At 43.5% G+C, this 26,145-nt stretch overlaps 1 protein-coding gene across 1 annotated transcript in view; it reads right to left on the bottom strand.

Annotated features, from left to right (window-relative positions):
* Nucleotides 1-207: 207 nt before the first annotated feature.
* Nucleotides 208-26,145, bottom strand: part of CDHR3 (cadherin related family member 3) — a 65,709-nt gene continuing 39,771 nt past the window's right edge. Inside the window, exons 12-19 of the mRNA XM_089771794.1 lie at nt 20,297-20,523; nt 18,592-18,763; nt 17,263-17,507; nt 13,331-13,512; nt 11,714-11,727; nt 9,503-9,537; nt 7,381-7,429; nt 208-4,171 (exon numbers count right to left, since the gene is read on the bottom strand). Of these exons, the coding sequence (XP_089627920.1) occupies nt 3,783-4,171; nt 7,381-7,429; nt 9,503-9,537; nt 11,714-11,727; nt 13,331-13,512; nt 17,263-17,507; nt 18,592-18,763; nt 20,297-20,523 (1,313 nt within the window). The 3' untranslated portion in view covers nt 208-3,782. The remainder of the gene's footprint in view (nt 4,172-7,380; nt 7,430-9,502; nt 9,538-11,713; nt 11,728-13,330; nt 13,513-17,262; nt 17,508-18,591; nt 18,764-20,296; nt 20,524-26,145) is intronic.

Below are 26,145 nucleotides of genomic sequence, written 5' to 3'. Positions count from 1 at the left end.
TACGCTTCATATTTTAGCTGCTAGAATTTCATAATTCCTTCGCAGCGGGCAGCCTCGGGGAGACTGAGAAGCGCCCCAACTGAATTTTGCCACCTGGGTGTGACACAAATCCAAACGCCCAAGCTCTCCCTATATCTGTCCCTTTATGACCGGCTGAAGTTCTTTTAAATTGTGCTTGGTTCTGTTACAGCAACTGAAGGAGTCAGGTTAAAGCTTAAACAGTTACAGGTTTATTGAGGAAGCTTATAAATCATATGGTTACAATGGCTATTGCTCTATTTCTTAACTATTAGCAAAATATAGGTCTTAAAAATGGTTACAAAGAAGATAAAGATAGAAAAATAGAAATAATGGTACCAAGTAACAGCTTACTCTTTCTATGTGTACACTTAAGACAGAGGACCACATCCAGGTACCATTTTTACCCCCTTCTGTGCCTCTCGACTCCAGCATGTCGGCCAGGGCCGGTCTCTCAATTCCTAGGAAAGATGAAAATACGAGGTGGGCGTCCCCATAGAACCTTGGGAGGTCAAACACCTAACCCGACCAGCAGGTAGAGGGTAGAATGACACTCAAAGTGAGTGTGTGCTGGGCCCATCTTTTATAATCATGAGGTCACGTATTTCTCTTTCTTATCTGTAATGCCAATTGATGCTGGTCTGTCTGCTGTGAGACCAGTTCTTACAAGGGAGTTGTGAACTTAATTTACACTTGTAAGAGAGATTTGAGGTGATTAAATTTTGAAGTACTGGACATTGTTTTCTCAGTGGGAAATTCCTCTTCCTGGGACTGTGTGTGTTCGAATCAACATAGGTGCCAGCCGCAGCCTCGAGGCCGGCTTATTGACTTAGCTGCTCTCTATCCACATATCTGTGTTTCAGCTTCTCAGGATCAGATGAGCCAGCATAGACTATGCTGATATTATTGCTCCTTCTCTGCCCTGTGCTTCAGAGAGGCAAATAAGATGGATGATATGGGGTTATAGTCTGTCTGGCCACAACCTTTGCTCAAGAGATGTGCTTTTGCACAAGAGCATCTGTGCCAGAGTAGACGTTCTCTTGTGCAAGAAAGCTCGCATGGCCATTTAAGCCATCGGGCTTTCTTGCTTAAGAAATTCATGTTGCCTGTCTACACTGGTCTCTTGCACAAGAACAGTTGCGCAAGAAGGCTTATTCCTGAGCAGGGGCATCTTAGTTCTTGTGCAAGAAGCCCTGATTTCACACATTAGAAGGTCAGTGTTCTTGCGCAAGAACTCCCCACCAGTGTAGACAGGCAGCATGTTTTTGTGCAAAAGCGGCCGCTTTGGCGCAAGATCGTGCCAATGTAGATGCAGCCCTAGAGTATATCTTCTAGAAAGAGATGGCCACTCCTGATTTAAAGACTTCAAGTGATAAAAAATCTGCCACATCCCAAGGTAAATTGTTCCAATCATTAATTAACCTCCATGTTTAAAAACTTATATTTTAATCCTAGTTTCAGTTTGTCTAGCTTTAGCTTCCAACGGTTGGCTCTGTGATATCTGAATGCTTCGCAATCAGAACAAATGCAAGGATTAGTCCATCAGGTCATCCTCCTCCCCAGAATGTGCCATACTGTATTGTATATTATTAATGTGTATGCGTCTTAGCTTTAGGCCTTCTGCTGTGGCAGAGAGAGGCTAAAGAACTGGATTTTTTTTATTTTTTTTTCCTGAAAGTGAGACCCAGCAGGGAGGGAGTTTCATAGCCCATGGCCAGTTTCTGGAAAAAGCTCTGTCCCCCTTGTATGAGACTGATGCTTCTGAAGTGAAACTTAGCTCCTGAAGGAACTTTCAGAGGTGATATGTGGGGCATTCAGAAACTATAGCAGTGAGCACCATAGGAACACCAACCAAGGTAAACAGAAAAGTGATTGCTGTCACTCTATCATAACTATAACGCAATTCATTTCTTTGCATGATGATGATGAATTTTCTTTACCAATGACAGGTGTACCTGTGATTTCTCTGAGCCATGCTGATCAAAAGATAAGAGTTACAAAACCAGTACCAGTCACTGCAGCACTTCTCATTATACTGGAAAACCACTTATGCAGAAATGGGATGTGTTTTATTTACATGAAACCACTACAAACAATCCTGGGCTGCAACTCTGAATAGGTAGTACAGTTGGTGCTCAAGGATCAAGCAACACTATAACAACCAGCACAGACACAGTAACTGGTAACATGCCCAGACGGAGCAAAGGCAGTGAATCACTCTTTCCTATCTCTAGTATTGTGTTGTTAAAAGACAAATTGGGTTTCTAATTGCCAAGTGCAATGTTGCCATGACTGAAGAGTTTCCCCTGCTTTCTTCTTTTCCCATTGCAGTTGGTGTTTCCTAATAAAACAGTTCATGAGCTAAACTGCTCCCAGGTCCTTAAAAGCAGCATGCTAATGTAACACCACAAAGGATGCCCCTACAATTAGTAGGAACCTAGCAATGGGAGACCTGGTCAAGTTCATTGCTTAAGGAATGGAATCAAGTCTTGTGTGCTTCCTTCTCAGTTCTGGAAAATCAGACTGCTGTTACTAGATTTGGGCCTGAAATACGGGTAGTGCCCCTGTAACATGGTGCCAGCTGACACGTCTGAAAATAAAATCTTAAATTCTGAGACAGCATAAAATGATTGGGATTATTAGATCATTCTCACTGTACACAAGGAAAAAAAGCAGAAGATTTCTGAAATTTAATGCCTTATTCATAAATATTTTTGTTTTCAAACTAGCAGTTTCTTGCAATGATGCAAACACCCCTTTCCTGCTTCAGTCTTGTACACAGCATAAACGTCATACATTATCAAACTAGATGAGTTGTATTGTAATATATTTGTGAAATCATTTTTCTTCTGGGCATATTCAGCTTGATTTTTGCCAAATACAAAAGCTTCAGAAAAAGCGCATAAGGCGATGAAGTTGAACAGTAATAAAGTTACGAAAGCAAAATAAACTATAAACTTTAAGAGGAGGACCTAAAATAACGAAGCTAGGGATTTTTCCATTCAAAAACATTTGCAAAACAAATTCATTTCTAAATCACAAAGGTCCAGATAAAAATAGTGTGACAAACACTGAACTGTTACTAACAAAACACTAGACTATTTAAATTGAATTTGTAAATTCTAATTTACATGCCTTTCTGTATGATTATTTTCTTTAATGAAAGAAACCTTTTCAGTTTCTTAGTGTTTGTTTTTGTGTTAAATAATCAGCTTCACTTTGCTTTTCCGGCATTTTTAGAAGAGCGCAGGGCTATGGCAGCAAAAGTTTCAATCAAGACACACATTTGTTTCCACTCTAAAGCATAATAACTTGCAAAAACCCTTGTTCATTTACATTCCCCTTCCCCCCATTATTTTAATACAATCAAAGGGTGCAATTTTGCCTTTGAGGCTGGAATGGAGACACAACACTTCCTGGATCTCTTTCTTACTGTGCCAGCTGCTACACTTCTTTAAAAAGTATATCATGTATCCATTCTGTGGTCCTGGCCTCCAACTCTTGCCCACCTTCACTGGGGTAGCTCATGCTTCTAGCCACATTAGCCAACAGTCTCTGTGTTATGGGGGACTTGAGGATTGCATTTATGATTTGATCCATACAGCTGTGGTGAAAACTTGGTCCTATGTTTGGATGTAATTTACATGGTACTGTTCCCTGTAGGTGGTGCTGAGTAAGAAGCGTAAGTCCCTTTATCTGTTGATATTGTAGTGCTGGAGTGAAGGTTTTCCCATAATACACAGCTGAGATGACTCCCAAAAGATTTACACCACATTCTTTGAGACTGGCTTTAGCTGTAACTGAGGGTATAATTTGAGAGACGGGTCTGGTGACCTGTCTGATGAGGCTGAATCCCTGGCCCCAAAATCTTCTCTTGGCTTTTGTGATTTCAGGCCACCCTTGCTAGACGTTTCTGCCTTTCCTTCCGAGGGCTTTGTTGCTATGTTATTCTCTGTTGTCAGCTCTCGGACCTTCATTCCAGCTTCTTGCTTGCTTGGAGTCCCTGTTCTGTCTTTGTCTTCTCTCCTGTTTGCTGGAGCAGCTGAAATTACCCATGCAACTGTATTCTTTATTCCTGGCTCAACAGGCTGCTTCGTGTCTTTCCATCTTCGGGCACCAGATTTTGAATTGAATTCATACATTTTGCCAGTGACTGGTTAGAGGGAAAAAGACAAACAGTTAAACTATTTCTCCTTTTAGCAGACAAATGGGAGGCAGTTGCTCTCAGTTAGCAAGGATTAAATCTCATCAAAAATCTCATCCTTGTGTAATGATCTAGAGTAGACCAGTCCTGAAACACATTGCTATCTAGACTAGGAAAGACCCTATGTGTGATAGGCTTGCTACCTCCAAGTAGCTTATTATTTATAAAAACAATTTGAAACCCCATATGGCAGCTATTGTAGACCTCACTTAACACCTTTAAACTCAGGTTGGTTGTTTCAAGTAGACCCCAGGCTCAGAGATCAGGCATCCCAAAAGATCTGGACTATTTATTGACTTCTTATTTGCCCAGAGTTCTTGTCCCTTGACAGATGCTCTATACTGTAGTGAAAGGTAATGGAATGATGTGTTCTCTCTGTCCACATGCTGGGGTAGTAGTTCATCATTACAGAACCTCCAGTCTCAAATCTTTTGGTACTTTAGCACACTATGCTAGTGTTTCATTAGAAAGTGCCTATAGCCCTCTGTAGACTTTAATAGCAACTCTTCCCTTGTGCACTGGAAACGCATCCCCATTACAGCTCATTTACGTTCCATAGATATGTAGAGAAATTTCCTGGTGTTGAATATAATTACCCCTGTTTCTAAATTACTCCATACTTGTTAAGTGGATGAGGGAAATGGGGAACTAGAGGCATTTCCTGTTGTCAATTAAACATTATTTTTATCAAGTAGTGAGACCAAAAAAAAAAGAAAATTACCTTTAAGGATTGACCAGAGAAGTGAAGGTTCTATGCTAGAGTTAGTATCAGGATTAATGGCTCCTGACAGATTAGTGTAATTTGGGCAATAAAAGATAAAATTGGATCTCTCCTCACAGATTTGTATGGCTACTTACAGATTACGTACTTTTGGAATATAAAAGAATAAGGAACATCTAATAGCCCTATGTGTAGCTATCAGCACAAAAGGCTATTGCAGAGGGTATAGCCTGAAAATGTAGATATCTGCATGCCCTCCAGCAAGTTTGGAGGACACCTGACCCAGCTCTGCTTGATTCTGCTGAACTGAGCATTTATTAATCCAAGTCTGAGAAGTGGGATGTTGTGGCACTGGCCCCAGGATGTGCTCATTTCAGGGGAAATAACCCCAGTGTTCATGGCCATTCTTGTTCTCAGCTAGCATAACGGTGGCCCATGCTTGGAAGATGAGTTTCCAAAACTCTTAAGATACTAATGTCCCCATATAATCAACCTACTCAAGGCTGCAGGAATGCACTTTTAGGGTATATGCACATCTTTACCACCCCTGCAACATCTGTACTGCAGCATACCACTTAGGTCATGGCATAAATGTCATCACATGGTGGTGCATTTCAGATCAGCTGAACTCTGTAGGCTCTAATGAATCTGAGCCTCCAGATTTTTGTATTTGTCACCTTTAGCTCTAATGTTGGTAGACATTGTTCTGGGAGCTATGACAGTGCCAAGATATAAAAAAGACTAGGTAAGTGAAGTGATAGCTTTGATTGGACCAACAGAAGTTGGTGAGATACGCTTGTGAGCTATTGAGGAAGAGGAAGAGTTCTGTGTAGCTTGAAAGCTTGTCTCACTGACAGAAGTTGGTCCAATAAAAAAAATACCACCTCCCCAATTTTTTGCTTTAGATCTAAGGCAGGCAGGAAAGACTACATAAAGAGCATGTCAAGTATTTGTACCCAGCAGGATGCACAGCTTCTACTAGCAGGTCAGGCTCTTGTACCAAATATGGACTTGCTGTAGAGCTTCAACCCCAGACAGACACATGAGAGATGTTACTCATGATGCCACCTACTGGCTGAATAGTGTTGCCTGATCTTTTGATTATGTATGAATTCTACAGAGCAGTGGTTCCCAACCTTTTTTATACCACAGACCGGCAAACCCATTCACAAACTTTTGGTGGACTAGTAACATTTGTTTGCATGTTCATTATGCAAATAAAATGATACCAACCCTCCAAAAGCCTGGTGCCCAGAGCCCCCCAGTGCCAGCCGTAATCCCTAGAGACCCCAGTCCTCTATCAACCCCCAATGCCAGCCACTGACCCCAGAGTCCCCTGCACCCAACCCTGTGCCAGCCTCCCGCCCTCCTCTCTCCCCTAGTGCCAGTCCCCTATCTCAAATACTTCAGTGCCAGCCCCTCACCCCATAGAGCCCCTCCCACCAAACCCCCAGTGCCAGCCTCCTGTTTCAAGCCCCACTGCACCCAGCCCCCCAGAGCCCACCAGTTCCAGCGCCCTGCCTCTTAGAGCCCCCAACACTAGTCCGCCCCCAGTACCTGCTGAATCCCCTTCACCTAGTCCTGCAGTGCCTCCCAGCTGCCAGCTGAGCTCTGCTGCCCGGGTTATGGCTTCTCTAAGGCTGCTGTGCCAGTTTATTATTTTATCAAATCCAGTGAGTTTTAAATTGAAGTGTCTGTGGAACTCCATTTGGGATGACAGGATGTGTGCATAGTATTCCTTTTAAAGACATAAACTTAATATAACATTTATTGTCCAGGAAAGGAATGGGCAATATAGGACATTCATTTCTGGAGGGAAACCTAAGACTGGGGGGGAGGTGTTGGGGGCACTCTGCAGTACACCCTGTTCACCCTCTCTACAGACAGAGGGGTAGCTGAGCCAGATGGCAGTGCCAATGGGTGTTGTGTGAAGTTCTTTCTTATGTTTGTTTTAAATCTGCTGCATAGTAATTTCATTGGGTAACTATTTGCTCCTGTATTTATGTGAAGAAATAATAACACTTTCTTATTCACTTTCTCGTCGTCATGCATAATTTTATTAGATCTCTATCGTATCACATGATATTTTGTCTTGTTAGGTATCCCTTTCTTATTGGTTCCTAGCATTGTTAGCTTTATTGACTGCTGCTGCACATCGAGCAGATGTTTTCAAAAACTTTTCCACAAAGATTCCAAGATATCTTTCTTGAGTGGTAACAGTTAATTTTAGAAGACCCTATCATTTTATGTGTATAGCTGGGTTTATATTTTCCAGTTTGCATTACTGTGCATTTATCAAAATTGATTTGAAATGTAACTCCCATTCTCCTTGGAAACAAGCCTTAAATATGAAATGCAAATATCTAGCTAGAGTTAAGATAAGCAACACAGTTTATTTCAAGCCAAACATTTAAATTTACTCTTAATTTTTCTTTACCTGGGTCTCTAGCTTCTCCATCAAAGACAGTGTTTATCTTGGTCATTTCCTATGAAGAGATACACAATGTGAAATCAAGCCTGTGAAATAATTAAACAAGGAGGAGCAGTCACTTGGAAATTTTTTACCTACAGGGATTGAAGTAAATTTATATGACCTGCATGTTGCTTTAGGGTGAGTTTAATCGGAACTGTTTAAAAAAAAAAAGCCATTTTGGCATAGGGTATTGCTACCAAATGTTCAAAGGAGAATTAATGGGGTCTGACATGCTAAATGGCTCTAAATGTGCAGTCACAAAAGAGTCATCTCCAGTAGGGAAGGAGTTTAGGACTTCCCTATAAAAAAAACTTGATATTATTTTCTTACTACCAATCCCTTTCTGATGATCTATCCCATGGAATGGGACCATGATATTGAAAGACATTTAACAAACTTTAAGCCTTTATCATTTTTAAAAAGAAAGGGACCTTGACTACTTTGAGTTTAGAAGTAAACAAGCCTCTATTATGCCGGAATTAATCATGTCATTTTACTGCATCAGAATGATCAAAACTAAAAGATTTAGAGGCTGATTCTCCTCTCAGTTACACTGCTGCTGGTCAAGAGTAATACTGTTGAAGTCAATGAAGTTACACCATGTAAAATTGGTTTGAGTGGAGAAATAGGGCGCTGCTTCTGCTTGGCCTTCAAATAGTCTCTTTTATGACCCCCTGACTCTTTGGTCTGATGTAGGGGGGAATGGGAAATTTAGTCAGTGTGCAGAGGTGAATGGGGACATGATGCACCTGAACAACACCTCCCATAAGGCACTGTATTGGAATTTCTGAATAGAAAATGTTCAGGTTTTGGCTGAAAACATTTTGGTATATGGGTGTTTGGCTTTATGATGAAAAATCAAAACATATCACAGAAAGCAAACAGTGTTCATGAAAAAATTTGCTGAGTTGAAAATCGAATATTCCATTCTAAAACAGCTTTGATAGAAAAATGTTGACCAGCCCTAATGCCAGCCTTGTGTGGTCTGAACAGCTCATGATTCCTTATTTTCAATGCCGGCTTTCTCAGCATTTGATATCAGACGCTGGGCCAGGTTTAGGAAAGAGTTTTTCCAGTGTTACTAAATAAGAATCCTGACTTGGTTCACCTCATCTCCATCTCCTCATTCACTCCCTCTATAAATTGCACTTCTTCAGAACTGTCTTTCACCATAGTCCTCTCCACAGGTCGGAGGGAAACAAGCTAGACAGTTGAAAGCCTTACCCTAAAGGCCCACAATGAAATGATGGGCCTAACAAGTCCTGGTAAGTGTCACTATTCAGTCACACTGCTTCATGCTGCATCCTGTTACTCTCATAGTATTTTATGTGTCTGTCTGAAATGTAAATAGGTTCAGACAGGGATCTGGGCAATATGCCACTGAACTCAATGGAAGTTTTGTCATTGACATTAATTAAGCCTGGATTTCGCCCCTTGTCAGTAAAACACTGTTGTTGGATAAGGAGCTTCATGGTTAGTAGATGGGGCACCAGGCTGGGAGTCAGGACCTGGATCCTATAACAATCTCTGCCACTTATCTACTGGGTGACCTTGGGCAAATCACTTCTCTCTGTTTCCCTTCCTACTTATTGCCTGTCTTGTCTCTTTATGGAGGGGTTTTCACTTGTATATATGTATAGGACTTAGCACAGCAGGGCATCAGACTGAGTTGGAATACCTGAGTATTACTGTTATGTGAAAAATAAACCCACCGTCTTCGTTTAGATCAGATTCTCATTGCCTCATAATATCTAATGGGACCAGGTTCTAACCTGGGGTTATTGATCCACTTAGTAAAATTCCCATTAGTATTTCTAGTGATGGCTTCCAATCTTCTTTACATACCTATGAAAAAAACTCTCTCAGATCTATCTAAATTAAAAAATAACACCATTTGATATTTGAGATAATGGGTTTGTACAGTTACATAGGAAACATGTTGAGCATTAGAAACAAACTATGCCAAGAATTCCAACTTGCAATCCCTCTCATTGGTCTAATCCAAAAGTTCCACAGGTTACATGACCATGCTGCAGAATTGGTTTGGGCCAAACACTTGCTTTAGTTTGTGATTTAGAGTACTCACCAGAACCACTTCTTTCTTAACTTTCTTCTTTTCTGCTGAAAAGAAAATGCATATTCTAAGGAATCAGATTTTTCTGATGTAAAAAGTATACATTTGTAAGCAGGGTCTGGTAGAATGCTTCCCTACAGCTAGCTGGGAGGAGGAGAGACTTTCCATGTGATTGTGTAAATATACTTTGTTCCTTCTCTGCTTAGACAAAGTGATCGACTTTGGCTGGTGTTAGGTTGCAAATCACTGTAGTATTGTATGAAGGGGTAGTGAAATATGGTTACCAATGTTGTAATTATTATAGGGAAGTAGGACTGTGCTTAATCTCTCCCAAATGAGGGAGACACCCTCAGTTGAAAAAACTTCATTAAACCAGGGGCTTGAATGCCAGGGCCCTGTGAAAGTAAGAGGGGTGGAGACACGTCCCAGGCAGGAGGTTTCAAACACTTCCCAAGGATTCTACCAGGACTGGTTTGACCTGTTTACTCCTTCCCCTACACTGTTCAAAATAAGAGCTAACTAGGCTTTATTAGGAGCCTCTTTGTTATGTTAAATGTTCAATCAGAGCTGAAATCAATAGGGGCAGGACTGTGTCTTCTGCACTGCCTGCCCAGTGCTGGAAACCACTGAAGCTAATATTTCAGATGGGGCATTGTTTATGCCCAGCCTGTAAAGAGTTTAAAATTACTAAGATTGATGTGTAGAGGTCGCAGCAGAGAGGTAGGTGGCAGGAGAAGGCTATTGACAGCCAGCTGATGAACAAAAGTGGCTAGTGAGGTGGAGAGGTGTAGTGAATGGCCAGCAGGGCAGCTGATGGAGAGGCATGGCAAGAGCAATGAGCAGGCAGCCAGCAGGTTGATGTTGGAGAAGCATGATGAGCAGCCAGCAGGGTAGCTGGTGTAAAAATGCAGCAAGAGCAGTGAGCAGGTGTCTAGTGCGAGCAGCCATCAGGGTGGCTTGGCAGAGAGGGGTGGTGAGTGCCTGAGCAGCAGCGTGAGTAGGTGTTAATTTGGGAAAATAAACTAAGTTTCTTCCCTCCTTTTCATTAAATGTTTTGTTTCTATACTCAGACTCTATGCTCTCAAAGGTGCCCAGGGGTATAAATTTCCCAAGTTACTGGATGGGGGCTTAAGCCAGTTCTGTGTTCTATCGATGAAAAGGAACCACTAGACCATGAACTTGGCCCTGGTTGCTGCAGGCTCCATCTGGCAGCAGGGTTACACATTACAGTCAAGATTTTCAAGAGTGACTAGTAAGTTTGGGTGTCCAACTTTTGAAATGCCTTTCACAGGACTAGTTTTCAGAGCTTTTTAAAAATTAGACCCCCTTCAGCTGTTTCAAGTTGGGCATCCAAATTTGCTAATCACACTTTCCAGTCTTGTCCTAGAAGTAGAGGTGAATAGTTTGCCACAAATTAAATTCCTCAGTGGATTTTACTTTACATTGATTGAAAAGATTTAGAAATTCACATGTATTCTTTATTCAAAACTATTTAAACTTTTAATCCTTGGCCTGAATCTCATTCAGTTTTGGAATTTTACATCTGAAATTTGTTTTGGGAATGTGCAGCCAGCCCTTGCACTAGCCCTCTACAGGAGAGTAAATTTTATTTTGAGGCTACATCTTCACTGCAGCCTTTGTCGGCCAAGACAATGCAAATGAAGCGCTCGTTAGCATTTCTCGCACTCTCATTTGCATAGTCTCTTCCGAACCATTTTGCGGAAGAGGTTTTTGCACAAAACACCACGGGGTAGACAGGGCCATTTTGTTTAAAAAAAAAAAAAAACCCTTTTGCGCAAGAACCCTTATTCCTCAAAAAAGCAGGTATACAGGCTCTTGCGCAAAAGGGTTTTTTGCCCCATCCACACTGTGGGGGGTTTTGCACAAAAATCTCTTCTGCAAAATGGATCAGAAGAGACTATGCAAATGAGAGTGCAAGAAATGCTAATGAGTGCTTCATTTGCATTGCCTCTGCCGACAAAGGCTGCATTGTAGACGTAGCCTTAGAGAATATTTGAACAAATTGTAGCTTTCATAAGTATTTGTATTTGTAAAACTTGTGAACTTGCAAGTTCATGGAAATCAAACTGGAAAGTGTTGTAAACCCAATTTAGCAAAATTCTATTTTGGAAGCGAGTTTGATATTTTCAGTCCTAATAGAGATGTAGCTTACTAAGTGGTGTGCTTGTTCTTAAGTAGTGAAAGCATAAAAAAGGTACATACCTGGTGTGTTCATCCTGTAATAAAAATACAAAGTTATCAATATAGTTAATATATGAAATACCATTGTCTACAAAAAAATCATGTTATAGTCCTAGCCCTAACAAATCTGTTCTTTTTCATTTGGCAAACAGGATATTTCCTTTGAGCTTTTGTGGTTTGTTTAGTTTGGGCATGTTTGTTTTGCTGCACCTCAGCATTATTAACTACTGCAACTGAGCTACCAGAAGCAATAAAACAGCCTTGAATATAGTTGTTGCGGCTCCCAAAAGAATGGCTATATATTTTTTAATCTTATCAGTAACAACATGGTGGAGTTATGCTATCCCCCAAAATTTTACGCTCCCCATCCAATTCTAGGGCTGAAATTAATACCTTTTAAAACGTTTGAAAGGTTTAAAATGTGACTTGAAAATATCAGGATTGCTTTTTAACATGAGGTCATAAGTCTCGATGACTCATTGGCGCCAGTTAATAGCTAGATTATATGCCACCATATCCATTTGTCATTTCTACCACAAATTGCTCTTTGCACACCCCTCTAGAATAATAACAATAACCTACAGTCCACTAGTTCTCTCTCGTTCTGAAAGATCTTGACACAACTGGCTATGATCTTTCTGATGGTGACAATAGTTGTTTTTTCTGCTAGTGATGTTCAGTTAAAGCATTTGACTAACTTATCAGTAACTCCACCAAGAGTTTCTATGTCATTTTGATTTTACTATAGTCCCTTTAAGGTAGCGGTTTTCAAAGAGTGTGTCTAGACAAGGGCGCTATTTTGGGATACTTCCGATATCCCAAAATAGCTATTCTGCGTCTTTTAAACAAGTCCATTATTTTGAAATAGCTTTCAAAATAACGGGCTCACTATTCAGATGTTCTTATAAACTTCGTTCCACAAGGATTAAGGGACATTTTGGAATAGCTCTCTAATTCAAAATACTCTTGAAACAAGCTATGCAATTTTCATAGCTCAAATTGCGTAGCTTATTTCGAGCTCCGGGTACAGTGTAGACATACCTAAAGTGTGGCCCATGGACCCATCTTTCAGGTGTGCCACAAGCTTGGGACTTATCCCCCTGTGCAGCAGGGAGCCTACACTGGCACTCCAGCTCACCCCCACCATGACCTTACACACCCTTCCCACTCCGGCATGCTTCCTCCCTTCCAGTCCACTGACCCTTAGTCCGCTCATGTACCCAACCTCCCAGCCAGACTCAGCCCCACCCCACTCCTGCACCCTCCCTCCTACTCAGACTCCCACACACTCAGCCCGCTCCTGCATTCACCCTCACTCCCAACCCCACCCCCCGCGCACACACTCAACCCTCTCCTGCACTCATTTTGTCATTGTGTCGTTGGCTGGTGGTCCACAGAAAGGTGTGTTGAGTGGGGTGGGCTGTGGACTAAGAAGTTTGAGATCCACTACTTTAAGGAATCTTATTCCAACAATTACTAACATTTATTACTGCAAATATCATATTGCACTGAAATTTTTAAAGTATAATTTCATTAACTCTCCGAGCTTCACATTGTATGAGTAGCAGTCATTTTTCAATAAGTCACAAGTTTTCTTGAGAGAGAGTGTGAGTTTTTAATGGGTTTTTTATTACTTACAGTGGTCTTTTATCTGCTTTGGGTTTTGATGGACAGTAAGTACGGATATATTTTGCCAGCAGGAAGGTGAGGTATCCAAGCAGTCCAAGCAGTAGCATGCTACCAATAGAAATGATGAATGGTACATACCAAGCTGAGTCAGAATAAACATTTTCTGTTCTGATGAGAAGTGTAATGGCAGGCTATGAAAATAAAATAAAATAAAATAAAATAGAAAAGGTGATTAAATGCTGTAAACTCTACACGTCGTTGACACCTAGTGTAGAAAGCATGTCCCTGATTGTGTCCCTGTGGTTTATTTAAAAGATGTGTGCTGTGATTGTGTTTGAAAACTTTGGACTGCCTTAGGGCAGTGGTCTCCAGCCTTTTTATGCCCCAGATCGCTTTTTGAATTTAAGGACAACCCAGGATCCCTTTCTCCCAAAGCCCTGCCCACTCCACCACCCTCCATTGCTCACTCTCCTCCACCCTCACTCATTTTCATCTGGCTGGGGCAAGGGGTCGGGGTTCAGGAAGGGGCTCCAGGCTGAGGCAAAGTGTTAGGCTGCAGGAATGAAGAGTACAAGCTCTGGGAGGGAGTTTGCCTCCAGCCTCGAACTCTCTCCTGCACCCAGACTCCCTCTCAAAGCTTGCACCACTCACTGCTGCGCCTCATTGCTCTGGGTGTAGCAAGGGGCTCTTGGCTGGGGCAAAGCATTGGGTGCAGGAGAGAGTGAATGATGGGGGTGCTGGGAGGGAGTCTGGGTGCAGGCTCAGGGCTGGTGCAGGAGATAGGGATGCAGGCTAGGTCTGGGAGGTGTTTACCACAGGTGGCTCCAAGTTGGCAGCACAGTGGGGCTCAGGTAGGCTCTCTATGGCTGGCCCTATACCACTCCTGGAAATGGCTGGCTGGCTGAGTGCAGGCACATTTTGTGTTCTGTCCCTGGAAGAAGGCATCTCCATGTGCATGCCTACAACTGCCACCCCCAGTTGGCTGGTTCCCAGCCAATGGAAGCTGCTTGGTTAGCTGCTGAGGGCAAGGGACTGCAGAGACATGCCAGCACTCAGCCAGCCAGCTGCTTCCAAGAGACAGCCTACCTGAGGATCATGATCAACTGGCAGAGGCTTCAGGATCTACCAGTTTGTTTGTTTGTTTATTATTTATTTAAAATATTTTTACTTTGCCTTTTAAATATTTAAAATATTCGAGGCAGCTTACAACATGTTTTAAAACACAATAAATAAGATTCTACCTCACTATCTTATTATATGAAAATACAGGAAATAATACCCAGTGTTGAGGTAATAGTCTCTGGTTATCTAAGGCAAAACTGACAAGCACCGTCATTGTATGCAGTTCAGTGCCAATGTAATAATAATGCCGTTCCCTTTATAAAAACAAGTTGACCCTAGAGGAAGCAGGAACATTGCATAAAAGTAAGTGACACTTCAAATTCTCATGTGACATTCCTTGGCTTTAGAAATGAGTCTGAATCACAAAGTTCTGAGCAGTATCTGCTCTCCCCAAATGAGAGGTATTCAGAGACCGTTTTGATTGGGCCCATTGTTAAGGAGTTAACAGCTCCACAGTCAAGGTTGTATTTTGAAATGCATTCAATCTTTATTTAACAAAAAATATTTTCTTCTACTGCTTTCTGTGTGAAATTTCACACAATATTCATTTTCATCGCCTTTATGGAAAATTCAAAGTTTTTATTTATTTTAATTGGTCTCTGCGCTAATTTCATCAGGTTTTCTGGCTATTCCTTGCTGACTGATAACAATCAAATAATGTTGAGTAACCACACAAAAATTGGGAGATACGTGAATCTTGAGTAGATCTGGTGCAGGGTGAAGAGTAATTGGAAGAAAATATTAAAGGTAACCTTGTCTCATTATTCTTCATCACAAAGCTTATCAGCCAGCAGGGCAAGGCACATAAAATCTTCAAAGAAATTCACCAGCAATTGACCTCTTTCAAATGAACACCATCTCCCACTGTTCTTGATGGGACTGAGACCATATGTTGCCCTAATTTAAGATGATTATCTTCCTAAAATACCTCTCTGGAATGCAGATGTGCAGCTGCACCTGCCCAGTCTCTGAGTAGCCTCCTAGTACAACTTAGACATAGCAAAGCCATATGATTGACCACCAAATTTCACCAAACTACTACCCCAAATGCCCACAACTAATCATGTTGGGAGTGAGTGAGAGAGTGCAACTCACATGGTTTTTGTTATAACTTAAGTGATTTGGGGGAAGGGATTTTTGCCTGTCGTGAAAACATGAATGCTACTCATGATTTTTTCCTTATTCAACATGGTCACCATCTCCTACTATTGTATAAAGGGTATTTTTGTATATTATTAGATAGAAGTCAGTTGGGTGTGCAGCCAGGGGTCTTCCCATTCTCCATCCCTTTCTGCCCCCTTGGAGGGAGCCAGGCACTTTCAGAACTAAGCTCTTGTGATTCAAACATTCCACATATAAGATTCTGGGGTTCTGATCCAGGCTGGTCTCTACTTGGTTCAGCTGTGGGTTTACTTAGGGCACAGCATATAAGATTCCTCTCCCTTCCCACATCTTGGTCCAGGTGCACTGAAGAGAGCTGGAGATGAGGCCACCAAGCAAGAGGGCAGAGAGGTGAACAATGGACAGACCCCTGGCAGCACCCCCCTCTTTTAAAACACCAACCAGCAGCGTGGACATGGCACAGGATGAGGGAAGCAATTAGCATCTGGTAAAGTTCTGGCACAAATCCTCTCCCTCTGAGAGAAATGCCAGGGGACAGGAGAAGAACTGTGACTCTGAACTACAATTCCTCTAGAAGTGGCTCCACTAAAGACCATCCTATACCTAGGGCATTGATAAACTCTCCATCCTACACTTAAGATTTCTTTGTAACTCTGTGTTTTGGAGACCCAAGAAAACATTGCATGAGGGTGAATGAGACGTGCTGTGGACAGTCTTTGGGTTTAATATTTGTGTGACCCCAGTGATGGAGAAATAAACCTTCTTGCTGATTGAAAGCTAGTTTTATGCTGCCTTTTTGATTTTCACACACAGACTAATTTGTATTCTGTCATTAAAGAAACACCCAGATGTGTGTCAGCCAAAGCAGGGTATAGCTAGGAACCAAAAATCTCTCTCTAAGGGCATGTCTACACTAGGAAATTATTTTGAAATAATAATTCCCAAAATAACTATTTCAAAATAAGTGTTATCCCTCATGACAATCAGAATACAAATGGGCTTGGTAGGGTAGACACTTTGCTTGTTATTTTGAAAGAAGGGGAGTTATTTTGAAATGAATCTCTAGTGTAGACCAGGGCTCAGAACTGTGTGAAATAATGTTAATATCCCAGGCACAGGTTAACTCCTGCTCTCTCCTTATCAGTACGGTTGTCAAAGTCTAGAACTTCTCAGCCATATGCTCTGAACATGAGACTGAACCTGTCTCCACATGCATGCTCCACAGCTCAAGCAGGGCCCATCTCTTTCTCAGGCTTGTAGGGAGAGTAGAAGGGTAGAGGGGGTGGGATGTTGAGTGTTGCAGAGTGGAGTATTTTTAATCAATTATTTTATTATAGCTTGATTTTTTTATTTTTGACCAGGGGCTAGGTTGTTTAGGATGCTTTCTTGTATTGGCTGTGATCTTAGGTGATGGCATGGTACCTAGACCTTTGGGTAGATGCCTTTTTTTGTTGTAAAAAGTGAAATAAAAATAAACGTTGTGAGTTTGTATATGGGTCCAGTCCTGCAAGACACTGAGCTCCCTATCTCCCATTGATTTCACTGTAAGTGGAAGATGCTTACCGTTGGACTCTAAGTAATTCTTTTGTTCTTTTGAATGCACTTACCCTCAGTTTTTTTTTTAATTGTCCAACATAGACATACCCATGCAACAGCCATAGAATTAAGATGAAGATTCAGGATTTCAGTGAACTTACTGTAATAGTGATGGGAGTAGTCAGTTTTGGGATAACTTTGATGCTTAATGTTACTGTCCCAGTTTCAATGAAGGCTGTAGCTCTGTTTGAACTTGACAGCAAATTGTCATCTGTTATATAGACTTGCAGTCTGTAGTCCCAGATTGTATCCAAACCACTGTCATAGTCAAATCTAGATGCTAGAATCAACTCAGAGACATTGGAGCCGGAACTTGGTGAAAATATGAAATGATTATTCACATTACCTAGAAGTGAAAGCAAAAAACAAAACAAAATAAAACACACAAAATACTGATGTAAAAAGGGCCACTGATTTCACTTCTTTCTGCAATTTGACTGTACAGCACTGCCTTCAGAAACCACTGAAAAGGATGTTGTGCTCCAGCAGCGTTAGCACTGATCCATTCTATGACGTGACTCTAGCTTCTAAAACTTGATTCCTAGGATGTGATGTACAGTGACACCATAGTTGAAGTGCTAAAGGTAGGAGATAAGCACCTTCAGTGAGACATACCTCTGAGATCAGACTTTTGCAGAAGGGTTAATGCTAGGGGCTTTTGAAGGAGATCCTCTCAGTACCCAAATGAGCTGATCTTTACAACTCTGCATGAGATATTGTGCTACACCTTCCCTAGAAACAGCACAGAATTTACAGCCTGGGATGGGGATTAAGGTGGCTTTAAAACACACCTTTTAGGGTCTCCCAATCCTGGGCTATTCTGGCTCACCAACATAATTTAGGGCTTGCCCAAACTTAAAACACTACAGCAGCACAATTATGCTGCTGTAGCGCTTCACTGTAGACCATGCTTATGCCAATGGGACACTCCTGTTGGTGTAGCTAATCTACCTCCCTGAGACACAGTAGGTAGGTCAACAGAAGAAGTCTCCCAACAACCTAGGGCTGTCTACATAGGGACTTAGATTGTCTTAACAATGTCATTCAGGTGTGTGGATTTTTATGCACATGTAGAACAGCTTGGAGCAGTGCTCCAAATTCCGCTCTGTTACATGGATAAAAAACTGAAATACTGGAATTCCATTAAGTCCTCTGGGTTATTCAAGGTTTACCCCATTATAACTGAAAGTACAATTTGTCCCTGTGTACAAGAGTAGTAGCAGCCTGGCTGACTTTAGTCAAGTCAGTGTTTGTTTTGCCATTAATGTAACTGGAAGCTCTTGCTACCTAATCTTTACTTTCTAAAGTGCCTATCATGTAACATGTCCTAGACTTTTTTTCACAAAATCCAGTGGATAGTTTATCGCTAAGTATTTTCCCTGTGTACCAGGTATACAAGAATGATATTCAAGAGTCAACAAGTGCAGTACCTGAATTAATGAAGTACCGGAAAGATCTAGGACTAGAATCGCGATCAACACACTCTATCCTGAAACCCTCTATGTTGGTCCCAACAGCCAGGTCTGCTGGGATTGCTAACGAATAGGTATTGGCTGAACAAACTGGTTTTTCATCATTTTCTTCAAGAACATTGATGGTTACCTGAAAGAGAAATCCAGCTGATCAAGTGAGATTCTCCCACTGTGCTGTGCCAGAGTAGAATTTATTCTTCATTCTTTTTATCAACAGTAGTTGAACATGAGCAATAGGGAAGATCCATTAATCTAGTTTTTGCCTCAGACATGTTAATGTTCAAGAGATCATGAACTCATGTTGTGACCAATGTTTCTTTAGAACTCCAATTCCTTAAGGCAGATTATGTTCTAACATTGCACTTTGTTTTATGTGGGACTTTTGAATTGCCTAGAATATGTCATACTCAGAATGGAAAATAATACCGTACACTCATTAGAGAGAGCCATTCACCTAAAATTCTCAAAGTGCTTCACAAATGTTAATTAAGCTTCCCTGTACATTTAGTAATACTTCGGGGATTGTTCCATGCATGAAGGGAACCCTCCTCCTGTAGATCAACCCTTTCCCATGTGGAGATGAGGAAGTGTGAGCAGGTAAGTATTCTCCCCCAGCCCTTGATCCTTCACCAAGTAATTCTTGGCTGGAATGGAGAATTGGCCCTAAAATCTTGGTGACAATGCAGGATGTACTGTCAAAATCAAGTGTAATGCAACAAATGGAGCTGAACAGATGTTATCCATTAAAGGAACAGAAGTCTGATGTTCTCTGAAACACATCAGGAGTGAATGTAAGTGTATGTAAACTCTTATGGTGGCATGTGGAATCCAGGCACTACACATGTAGGGATACACCACAGTTGAAAAGCAGGCTGCAGCCATACTTGTTACTTTGGTGTGTAGCTACATGTGGCTGCGAAAGACTCCAGCACTGGGGAAAGGCTCCGGCAGCTCCTCACTGCCAGGGCCTTTCGCTGCAAGGAAAGGGTCTGGGAGGTGAGAAGCTGCAGAGAGGCTCTAACAACAGGAAGATGCTGTAGCCTCTCCCCACTGCTGCATCTTTTTGCTGTGGTGGGGAAAGACTCCTGCCTCAGAGAGCCAGCAGTACATTACACTGCTACAAATAGCAGTCGAAACATGGGAGGTCTTGCTTGGGCATGTAGACAGCCATGCGCAGTATCTACCCTAGATTCCAGGAGTGCCGGGCACACTTCACTCGCTTAAGCTGTGCCTCGAGGTCCATACAGCAATTTATACCTGGGCTAGCTGAGCCTGCAGTATCTGTGCTCAACATCCTGCTGTATGTATCAACAAGCCCTTTAATGCTTTTGTGGATACACAGAAAGTTCTCTTACTGCCCATTTAAAATATCAAGAATGAATAGTGGGCAGATAAAAGATGGTGTTTAAAGACAAAGGAACAAATAAAAATACAACCTTTTTTTTTTTTTTTTTTAAATGCCTGAACTCCTAGCTCCCTCCCACTGTATCCTTCCTCTGTGTGAAATTCAGCCCTGTGTAGAGGGCCTGCCCACAGGCCTAATATCATTTCAGTGATGCAAATATCACTGAGCTATGCAAAAGTCTTGTGTTGATCATGGACATAGAGTACATTTTGTCTCATCTAGGGGAGGCATTTACAGAAGTGATAACATTTTACTCACAGAGACCGTAGCAAACTTCTCTGTGTCAGAAGCTTGCACTGTGACAATGTACCTCGGCGTTGTTTCATAGTCTAATGTAGCAATAATCTGCAGATTTCCTTCATTTGGATTGATCCAGAATATGTTTGTATAAGAAAGAGTACCTCCTCCAGCTATAATGGAATAGGTGATTCCAGTAAATGGTAAATCCTGGTCCGTTGCACTCACTTTTCCAATACTGGATCCAGCTGAAAAAAAGAGTCATGTTAACGTAACATTCACATACATAACATTTATATAAAGTTACATACAACATGAAATATAAGGCCTATAAGGCTCATCCTAAGTGATTTTTTTTCATTCAAATAATATAGGCAGATTTTGACATAACTCTAATTTAGAACTTGTTTTAACAAGATATTATTCCAGAATTGTCACTCCAGGTTAACTCCTGGTGTAGATGCTCTTGTTCCAGAATAAGTCTATTATTTCAAATTAGCTTAATACATTTCCAAAGATACTCTTATTCTGCAATGAGAGTGTCTGCACTAGGAGTTCATCAGGAATCTGTGCATGATGTTCACACGCTACCATAATCTGAAATAATTTCTCAGTATAAACAAGCCCTCCGATTTGTTTTATTTCTTAAAAAAAAAAACTATGAAAAAGAGGAGGGGTAAGAAATCCAAAAGTTTCCCATATTTTGCTATCAATTCCCGCATATGTGATTTTTTTTTTCACATGTGGTACTAGAGCAGGGGTGAGTAATAAGCCTATGAGAGGGCTTGCTTCTGGTGAGTTACACTTCTGCTTTACATTTAGCCAATGGGTCGTGTGTGTCTCAACACTGTTAGAGAAATATCAGATTCCACAGTCCCAAGGTGTGGGTCGCTTTTAAAAATGCAATATATCAGCGGGGAGACAGGGAACCATTGCAGCGTGTGGTGGAAGACTGGATTTTATAAAGACAATCAGTGCCATAATAAGCTAACTTTGCGCCTGAGGCATGAATATAAAATTGCACCCCCTTGTGTGTGTGTATATTCATAGTAGTTATTTAATAGAAAAAGGGAAAATACATAAATAACAAACAAACATTGTGTTATTATTATTATTATGCAGATCTCATAACTATAATAATCAATTAATACATATCTTCTATCTAATATATAAAGGAGAATGTTTGTAAGTTTGTGCTATAATAACTTGGACACTATAAGAGCTACCACAGCCAAACTTTGCATGGGATAACCTTTCCTCCAGGAGAAGGTTTTAAGGTACTGTGGGAGGGTGTGATGGGGGCCCCACTCTCCCCTCCCCCCTCCCCCACACTAGCTCCACCTGCAGCAATGCGCTCCCAGGCCGTCGCTATTCTGGGCCTGTGGCGCTTGCGCAGAGGTGGCACACGGAGGACCGCCCTCATGGCACAGGCGCGCCTCAGGTGGACCCGGGGAGAGCAGGGGCACCAGCATGGAAAAGGGCGCTGATGGGCCAGACACAAGGGGGGGGAGAGAGGGAAGGGGGAGCGGGGTCGGCTCTTTTGCACACTGCCACCCTGTGCCCCACACAGACAGCACCCCGCTCCTCCCCACTCTTCCCTCGCCACTTCCCAAACTGCCAGCCTGTGCCCCGCCTGGAGAGTGCCCTGCTCCTCCCCACCCCTCACCTGCCATCTCCTAAACTGCCAGCCCGTGACGCACACAGACAGTGCCCCTTCCTTCCCACCCTTCGCCCGCCACCTCCCGAACTTCCAGCCTGTTCCCCACATAGAGAATCTGACTTTCTTCCACCACATCTATCCAAGTCCCACCCTATCTAATATGTAAAGGTGAATGTTTGTAAGTTTGTGGGCTAATAACTTGGACACTTGTAAGAGCTACCGCAACCAATCTTTGCATGGGAGAACCTTTCCTCTAGGAGAAGGTTTTAAGGGACTTTTGGGCCCGATCGGGGTTCCGCCCTGCCTCCCGCAGCACCTGCGGCCCCGGGCGCGAGCTGGGACGCCCCTCCCGCATGCAGCCTCCCTGGACTTACCCCCTGCTGCCTGCGAGGTTACATAATCAATCCTCTTCCCCTCCCCTCTCCTCCCCCTGCCGGCACGCAGTGCCTCTACCTTCATGTGCACAACGGCTCGGGGCACCCGCCCTGCCCCCCGTGGACAAGCTGGGCCGCCCCTCCTGCGTGTAACCTCCCCTCCCCCTGGGGTCACTCCCCACCTGCTACCCCGCCCTCCGGAAACCAAAACCAAAGGCAGCCTTTCTGCTCAGCTCACTGGGCTTATCCGAGCAGAAGGAATCCATTTGCCTGCTGCAGCACAGTGTGGAGGGGCCGAGTTAAATCCTCCACACGTTTCACTGCTGTGAAGCCAGCCGGCTGCTGTTTGTACTGTGAGCTGGGCTCTTCTGGGTCTGGTTCCAGCCATCAGGGTTACATGTGAGCTCTGAGCTTTTGCTTGCTAAGGCAGGACAGGTGGATCCCTGAGACAACCTTGCAAAGAGAAGTCCCCTTGCTACTGGCCACATGACTGTGTACTGTTCTCCTGGGGGCTGCTGCTCAGTCCTAAGGGGAGAAGGGTCCTGCTGCTCTCAGAGGGTCAGGTGTGGGCCAGGAGCCATCAGCCCCCAGGGTCTGTGGCTCTGGGGGTCCCTTGGCTCGGGGTCCCCTTCTTTTCTAAATTTTGTTCCTCTGGTTTCCCGAGCAACGCCGGGTAAGTCCAGCTAGTAATATAGAAAGGAGAATGTTTGTATGTTTGTGCTTTAATAACTTAGACACTATAAGAGCTACCGCAACCAAACTTTGCATGGGCTAACCTTTCATCCAGGAGAAGGTTTTAAGGGACTGTGGGAGGGAAGAGATGAGAGACCGACGCCTCTCCCCGGGGCTGCATGGAGCTTGGCAGTGCGGGGAGAATCGGCTTCCTGGAGGAAGCAGCAGGGACAGTCACTCACGAAGGCCGGCGGAGGGACAAGGAAGCGGAGGGCAGGCTCGCACACCGGCGGCAGGCGCACGGCTCCCTTCCCCCTCCCTCCCCTCAGACTCCTCACCTCAGTTATATCAACTTTCCCGAGCAATGCCGGCTAACTCCAGCTAGTATACCTATCATTATAAAATATCACCATGTCAGGTACTATTAGGTATTTGTTTATAATTGTACTCTACATGCTTTTAATGAGGCAAACTCATGAACAATTGCATTGAAATTAATATTATTTGCTACCCCGACCCATAGAACCCAGGGATCGTAGCTCCCAGACCCCCAGCTCTAATCACATACCCCTAAGACTTAGAGTCACTCCCCTGGAGAGGTGAGACAAGACCCAGGAGTCCTGGCTCCCTGCCTGACACCCCCACCTCACCCCCTGCACCTCTGCCCCTGTGCAGGGCAATCTGAGCCCCTTCTTCCCTGGCCCTGCTCCTGGGAACTGTGCTAGAGCACCTCACAGTGGTGCTTGGTGTGGCCTCGCCGGTATCAGGCCTCCCACGCCGCTCGGAAGCAGCTGACATGCTGGGCAGCTGCCGTGGCTGGTGACTGTTGGATTGTAGAGCGGCAACGTGCAGCCTGCCATGTAAACTGCAGGCCAGCCGATGCTGATGAGCGTGGGAGCTGTCTTAAAATAAGTAGCTGTCTTAAAGTAATTAGTTTTCTATGTTATTTTTTTGCGCCTTCTCAGCTATGCACCGGAGGCAAGTGCATCACTCGCCTCGCCCTTGTTACAGCCCTGAAGATGATAGTTTATATTCGGGGGTGTTCTTACTTTTACATTTTTGCTGCCTGGTTTAGTAACATAGTATAATAGAAAACTTCCACAACCAATGAAAATTGGCTGATAAAACTGCTGCACAAACTAGAAAGAACTTGGCCCTTTTAAACCCAGTGAAAATGCCCACAAAAAGCTGTCATTTCCATCTTTTACCTCCTCCCTCCAAAAAATCTTCCATATTCCTGATGAAACTCTCTGTCCATCTCAGTTACTGTACACTCAAAGTAAAAAGATTTTAAAAGCCAGCATTAAGTAAAGTTTCAGGTAAGGGATATTGTAAACACATAGGTGGTAGACATGCTCCTCACAGAAGCTGCTTAGGAGTAACTACAGTACAAAAAGTGCAGAGTGGCTAGAAGGGATATCTGACAGGGAGAGGTAGAAAAGGCAGTGGGAGATCTCAGGGGAAGCTGAGGCAGGCCATGTAAAATGTGCAAGAAACTGTCCAACAGCATGAGTGGGAGATTTCATGCTTGAAAGTTTTTGCAAAAATGGTTTAACCTGCAATTTTTTGTTATAGCCCAAGCAGTTTCCTTAGAGCAACTGTGTCTACACTATGCGTTTTGCCAGAAGAGGCAATGCAAATGAAGTGTGGATTATCATTTTCTCACATTTTATTTGCATAATCTCTTCAGATCCATTTTTGCGCAAGAGGTTTTTGCACAAAAACATGCAGTGTGGACATGTCCATTTTGCGCAAAAAAAAAACCCTTTTTGCTCAAGATCCTTATGCCAATCCCAAGAGGCATAAGGATCTTGAGCTAAAAGTGGGGTTGTGCAAAACGGACATGTCCACACTACATGTTTTTGTGCAAAAACCTCTTGTGCAAAAATGGATTGGAAGAGATTATGCAAATGAAGCATGAGAAAATGCTAACCTGCGCTTCATTTGCATTGCCTCTTCCGACGAAATGCGTAGTGTAGACATAGCCAATGTGTTTTCCCCCACCCCCAAGCGAGTGCAAGTCCAGCGGTGTTTTCTTCTATATACTATTCTGCTAGGTGGGAGTGGATGGTGCCTAACATGTTGCCCTGGGACTTGAAGTGTCAGCCTGATGACACCCCCACTACAACAGAAGTTTCAAGGGACCCTCAGAAGAAGGCAGCTTAATGGCTGTCATTCCCTGTGCCCGAGGCAGGGGACTCCTTCTCAGCTGAGCCAAGCCTTTTTGGACCCTTTCGTGCCCTTTTAAACAGTGTAAAATGGCCACTATGGGCCCAGAGAATCTTGCCCAAGAGCTGTGTGTTCAGTTCTTGGTTCTACCATAGAATTACTCCATAACCTTTGGCAAGTCACTTAATCTCTCTTCCCCCATTTGTGAAAGGGGGCACAATACAGTAAAACTCCAATTGTCTGGCATCCAGGGGTCCGGCACTCCTGATAGTCTGTCACCAACTGGAACCCGGCAGTCCTCCGACCAGTCGGACAATTGGAGCTGCTGTGAGCCCCGTGGGCGCTCGCGTCTGGGAAAGGGAAGGGGAGAAAAGGGGAAGGGGATTATAACCCTGTGACGGGTCTGCTAGGATCCACACTGCGTCTTGCCGGGGAGCAGGGAACAGTGCAGTGAGGAGCGAACCCTTCCCCAGGAAGGTGAGGGAAGCCCCGCGCAGCCGCTGAGAGTTTCCGGGAAGGGAGCGGGCTCCCCACCCCCCAGACTACAGTATTATTGCTGAGCAAGGGGGTGAGGGGGCATCACTGCGGGACCAACCTGGCAGCACCCCAGCTTCTCTGTTCCTCTGCTTCCCCAAGTCTGCCGCTCGTCAGTTTCAGCAGCTGCAGCGGCGGACTTGGGGAAGCTGTGGGGTAGAGCAGCTGGGATGCTGCCAGGTTGGTCCCACAGCACCGTCCCTCACCCCCCTGCTCAGCAATAACTACTGCAGTCTGGGGGTGGGGAGACCGCTCCCCTCCCAGAAACTCTCTGTGGTGGCGCAGGGCTTCCCCCGCCTTCCTGAAAAATGGCAGAGGGTTCACCCCTTGCCACGCCGTTTCCCACCCACCCCCAGGACACAGTGTGGATTCCGGCAGACCCGTCACAGCTCCCTGCTGGAGTACCTCCCGATACTCTGGCATATCCGATAATCCGGCACCACCTAGGTCCCAAAGGTGCC

Source organism: Pelodiscus sinensis, chromosome 1, assembly GCF_052426305.1.
Source record: "Pelodiscus sinensis isolate ZL-2025 chromosome 1, ASM5242630v1, whole genome shotgun sequence".
Lineage (NCBI taxonomy): Eukaryota > Metazoa > Chordata > Testudines > Trionychidae > Pelodiscus > Pelodiscus sinensis.
The sequence above is the reverse complement of the archived record's forward strand: the minus strand, read 5'-3'. Positions and strand labels throughout refer to the sequence as shown.